Genomic DNA, 6,000 nt, shown 5'->3' on the forward strand with positions numbered 1-6,000 from the left:
TGCACCTGATACAGGTTTTTCACCTTTCAGTGGTTTGAACAAAATTTGTTTCAAAGTCATATTGCTTAACTCTCTCAAGAGGATAATTTTCAAAAGTATTTACTTGGGTAAGAGGGCTGTTTGAATGTTGTGCTACCTGGATGTGATTAAAGTAGCTGCATTGTGTAACAATATGCATAGTTTTATCAGCATTTTCATAGAGTTTTGTCTGGGGGTTGCTTACTTTGCCCATTGTCTCCCCTGGAAATAGCAGATGCAAATCTAGGAAGGTTCTTTTCACTTGGACACTTTCTAAGGGGAAAGTATCATAATTTTCCTGTTGAGAAATAGTTCAAAATCCACAGGTAAAAGTTGTGCAGACAAATACATAAGCATTGTCATAGTGGGATTGACCAAAGGGCCATCAGGCCCAATATCCTGTTTCTAGCATCGGCCAATCCAGGTTACAAGTTTCTAGCAAAGTCTCAAAAAAGTAAAATAGATTTTATGCTGCTTATCCTAAGAGTAAGCAGTGGCTATTCCCTTAATAATGGCTTATGGACTTCATTTTAGGAAATTAGCCATTCCTTTTTAAACCCTGCTAAGCTAACTGCTTTTACTACATTTCTCTAGCAATGAATTCCAGGACTTAATTCCACATTGAGTGAAGAAATATTTTCTCTGATTTGTTTTAAATTTACTACTTACTAGCTTAATTGCATACTCCCTTGTCCATGTATTTTTGGAAAAGAGTAAACAAGCGATTCACGTCTACCCATTCCACTCCACTCAGGATTTTCTTATCTCTCTATATAAAACACACCTCCAACATTCTAATGAAGCCTCCATAAGTCCCAACATTCTAAATCTGTGGTGGTGTAGATCAGTTTGCCCATGAGTGTTTGCCCTGCCCTCGTGTCCTGCAGGCGGCCAGCCTGAACGTCGGAGGGAGACAGCCAACCAAACAACCAGCCAGCCAACACACTCTCACACAGACAGCCTCACTCTATGTCACACACACACATGCACATTCACTCTCTCTCTCTCTCACACAGTCACTATCACACACACTTCTCAAACATACACACTATGATGAAAACCTTGCTAGCGCCCATTTCATTGGTCTCAGAAACGGGCCTTTTTTTACTAGTAATTTATAATAGACCTCCATCACTTCCCATCCTCTTTATCATTTTCATAACCTTTCTCTATACCCTTTCTAATTCCACTGTATCTCTTCTTTTTAAGATGAGGTGACCAAAATTGCACACAGTATTCGAAGTGCAGTTGCACCATAGACCAATACAAAGGCACTATCATAATCTCAGTTTGTTTTCCATTCCTTTTCTAATAATTCCTAACATTCTATTTGCTTTCTTAGCTGCTTCTGCACACTGAGTAGAGGGTTTCAACATATCATCAACCTAAATTCTTTTCCAGCACAGTGTAAAAAATTGCCCCACAGATATAACTAGCTTGCCCATAGACTCATTTACTTTGGTATTAATTCTAAAACTAAGGTGGTATTTGTTTTTGTACATGAACCCAATCCATATTTTTCTTCTCCTAGTGGCTTGCTAAACAAGATGGGAATGAACAGTTCTTATCATTTTATCTTACACTAGAATGCAGATAAGTTTTCTTAAACATTGATCTCAAGATTAAGTACAGATATATATTAGCTGTATGTATCCTGAAAGTTTTAGTGTGTGTATATTTGCCCAGCATATAGCTAACATTTCTCTTTTCTTGTGAGATTGATGTTACATTTTTCATATTCAAGGGTGGTAATTTTTTGTCCTCTAGCTACTGTCTTGTTTCCAAAATAGTGTTTTTTATGGCACTGTTAAAAAAAATGCAGTTTTTCTATTATATGTATTTTGGTTTTGTTTTTTAATCACAGGATATGATAAAGCAGCCAAGATCGCCAAGACAGCTCACAAAGAAGGTTCAACACTCAAAGAAGTCGCTATTAAGCTTGGGTATCTTACATCTGAACAGTTTGACCAGTGGGTAAAACCCAAAGAGATGCTGGGCCCTAAGTGATGTAATTAAGTGTAATTACCATAAAAGAAAGAAATGGTGTAAAAATAAAATATTTTGCTGTGTACATATTGATGGTCATTCTTCATATTTCCTAGTAAAATGGTACCATGTTGTATTGACTTCATTTTCTTCAATTTCTAAGAGAACACAAGATTGCTTGCTTAAAATGTCTTTAAAGAATAAAGCAGTGGTTCCCAAACCTGGTCCTGGAGGCACCCCAACCAGTCAGGTTTTCAGGATATCCACAACGAATATTCATGAGAGAGATTTGCATACACTGCCTCCACTGCATGCAAATCTCTCTCATGAATATTCATTGTGGATATCCTGAAAACCTGACTGGCTGGGGTGCCTCCAGGATCAGGTTTGGAAACCACTGGAAGCAAGGACAATAAGTCACTTCGGAAGCAAGGTTGCTGCATTCATCCCCTATACAAAGTAAACTTACTAAGACTAAAACAAGTCTTAACAAATATTCCTAAGATCAAGTGCCAGCTCAAAACTAGGAACCAGCTGCTAAAACTCTCTCACCCTCCTCCAGCCACACAGAGCTTAACAGCGGAAGTTAATGTCAAAGTTCCTCCAAGGTCTTCCACAGCTGCTTGAGGGCCTGATTTAATTAAACTGTTTTTTCCCTAGGAAGTCTGTAATATGTTGATGCTTCTCTTTCTTTCTTTCCAGTCCCCTCACTCAGTCTCTCAACTTGCTCCCAGCAGTCCCTTCTTATCTCTTTCCCCTACCTTGTCTTCAGTCTCTTTCCCTTTCCTGCCTTCCACCAGTTCTTTCTTTCTCAGTCTTCAACCCTCATCCCTACCAGTCTCAATCATTCCACTCAGCCATCCCTCCTCCTCTCCTAATCAGTCATCCACCCAGTCACACCCTCTATTATCCCCATTGGTGCCTTCCTTTTTAGTCACCCACCCAGCCATGCCATAGCAGCCACCTGCCCTAGCTAAGCAGTTACCCGCCCTTTATCTTCAGGAAGTCGTTCCTCCACTCCATGACTTTCCCAACCAGTTAGCTATTCCCTATCTGGCTTTGAGTCAGCCACCTATTCCAAAACAGGGAAGGTAGGGTATCCTGATAGTGAGGTTGCAAAAGAGACCATAGTAGATCAGGTGTCCTTAAATAAAAAACAGACAAAAGATTGCAAATTAATACTGTAAAGTACTGAGCATGATGTAAATAGGAACAACAAATATAGTTTGAAATGTCTATATGTGAATGCCAGGAGCCTAAGAAATAGGACGGGAGAGTTAGAATATATTGCACTAAATGAAAAATTAGATATAATAGACATATCTGAGACCTGGTGGAAAGAGGATAACCAGTGGGGTACAAATTATATCGAAGTGATAGGGTGGATCGAATTGGTGGAGGGGTAGCATTGTATATTAAGGAGAGCCTTGAATCAAATAGATTGAAAATTCTGCAGGAAACAAAACACATCTTGGAATCACTGTGGATTGAAATTCCATGTGTAAAGGGGAAAAGGATAGTGCTAGGAGTGTACTACTGTCCGCCTGGCCAGGATGAACAGAGGGATGCAGAAATGCTAAAGGAAATTAGGGACGCAAACAAACTGGGCAACAAAATAATAATGGGTGATTTCAATTACCCGATATTGACTGTGTAAATGTAACATCGGGGCACGCTAGGGATGTAAAATTCCTTGATGAAATCAAGGACAGCTTTATGGAGCAGCTGGTACAGGAGCCGACGAGAAAAGGAAAAATTCTAGACCTAGTCCTTAGTGGAGGGCATGATCTGGTGCGGGAGGTAATGTTGCTGGGGCTGCTTGATAACAGTGATCATAATATGATCGGATTTGATATTAGCTTTGAAGTAAGTATACATAGGAAATCAAATACGTTAGCGTTTAACTTTAAAAAAAGGAGACTATGATAAAATGAGAAACACTATGAAAAAAAAAACTTAAAGGAGTGGCTGCGAGGGTCAAAAAGTTTACATCAGAGGATCAAGATGGCGTCTGTAACTGTCGCGTAACCACGAGCTCCTGCGGTCTAAATAGCTAACCTGCAAGAGGGTTTCTGACCCTAATTATGGGGAAAAGAAAGGCGAAAATACAGCCTCCTACCTCCACGTTCCAGTATCTACGCCAGGCAACCATCAGGGAACGCTTGAAGCCTATGGAATCGGGGTTATTGGTGAGCAGGCTCCTGCTTCGACGGGCTCGCCCTTGGATGCGGAGCGCAGCGTCGAGGAGGCTACATTGAGCCCCCCTTCCTACACTGCTCCCCCGCAACCCGGAAATGCATTGCTATCGGAAGGGCTGCAGCAAGAGGTGGAATTCCTTGGCGCTGTGGGAGGAGGACCTCCGATAACATCAACCCCGGTAGGAATAACAGCAAATCAGGGTCAACGGGATTCCGTTGCCCCTGCTTCCCGGGGCTTCATTTCCGAAGGCAGCGGTGGACTGATAAGACCTCAGCAAGTAACGATGAACTCACTTTGGGATGCGATTCAGGAGGTAAATAAGACTCTTCTTCAGCTTAATTCAACTTTTAAGGGCGAAATAAAGGATCTGAGACAAAATATTGAGATTCTGAATCAAGGTCTCCAAGAACAGAAAGTGAAATTACAAACAATGGAAAATGAGATTAATAATTTGCAAAATACCGTGGGGACCTTGATTAAAGAAAAAGAAATTCATAATAGGAGATTAGAATTTCTGGACAACATAGGGCGGAAGAACAACCTGAGGATATTGAATTTCCCTAAATCTCCGTTAATAACTGCTTTAGAGATGTTTAGAAAGTATTTGGGAGAGGTATTGGGGGTCCCTGTGGAAGGGTATCCCCCAATTACTAGGACCCAATATATTTTGGGAATAAAGAAACTGGCTAGTGATCAACCTCAGGTGACTTCAACCTTGAATTTGACTGAGTTCTTGGAGAATTCCTTGGACCTGGTCACAGAAAGAACTACCATGATTATCACATTTGCCCTTGAAACGGACAGAAATAACATTCTGAAACTTTATTTTTGCCACTTAAATGATTTATTTATGGGGCAAAAGATAAGAATTTTTCCTGACATGGCAAGGAATACTCAAAAAAGGATAAATGAATTTTTGTTGATTAAACCTAGAGTGTTAAAGATAGGTGCTACTTTCTTATTGAGGTTTCCTTGTTATGTTACTTTTCAAACAGTTAATTATATATTCTTTACCCCTGATAAATTGTTAGAATTTCTTAAAATGAAGGAGAGTGTTAAACCTCCTGAAGTACCATCCTAATGATAGGAACGCTGTTACGTTGGCTGCGGTACTCTGCTCTACCCTTCTGTTAATAATAGTTTGAATTGCTATGAATGTATTTTTTTTTCTTAGTATCTTGATCCACCTTTAACCTTTAATTTTAAAGTGGTGGTCAAATTTAATAGTTTTCTTTAGATTTATTATTGTTAGTAGGGAAATATTCCTCTCTGTATATTTCTGAATTTCTTCATTTATGTCTTTGGATGTAAATTGAAAATGTTTAAATAAAGAATTAAAAAAAAAAAAAGTTTACATCAGGCTTGGATGCTGTTCAAAAATACCGTGTTTGAAGCCCAGGCCAAATACATTCCGTGTATTAAAAAAGGAGGGCGGAAGACCAAACGACAGCCGGCATGGTTAAAAAGTGAGATGAAGGAAGCTATTAGAGCTAAAAGAAAATCCTTCAGAAAATGGAAGAAGGTACCGACTGAAAATAATAAGAAACAGCATAAGGAATGTCAAGTCAATGCAAAGTGCTGATAAGGAAGGCTAAGATGGACTTCGAAAAAAAGATTGCGTTGGTGGCAAAAACACATTGTAAAATGTTTTTTAGGTATATTCAGTGGTGTGCTGGTAAATGTTTAACAACCGGTTCTCTCCCCGGTCCACCTCTGCGCCCCCACCCCCCTCGTTCACCTCTGCGTCCCCCCCCCCCCCTCAATTGCAGAGCTGGCTATAACCGGGGAGTGAGCCTG

General features: G+C 40.0%; 1 protein-coding gene across 1 annotated transcript in view; it reads left to right on the forward strand.

Moving 5' to 3' along the window:
* The window catches only part of FH (fumarate hydratase), a 160,299-nt gene extending 158,206 nt beyond the window's left edge, over nt 1-2,093 (forward strand). Inside the window, exon 10 of the mRNA XM_030196382.1 lies at nt 1,883-2,093. Coding sequence (XP_030052242.1) covers nt 1,883-2,025 — 143 coding nt within the window. The 3' untranslated portion in view covers nt 2,026-2,093. The remainder of the gene's footprint in view (nt 1-1,882) is intronic.
* The last annotated feature ends 3,907 nt before the right edge of the window (nt 2,094-6,000 follow it).

This window comes from Microcaecilia unicolor, chromosome 3, assembly GCF_901765095.1.
Source record: "Microcaecilia unicolor chromosome 3, aMicUni1.1, whole genome shotgun sequence".
NCBI classification, from domain to species: domain Eukaryota; kingdom Metazoa; phylum Chordata; class Amphibia; order Gymnophiona; family Siphonopidae; genus Microcaecilia; species Microcaecilia unicolor.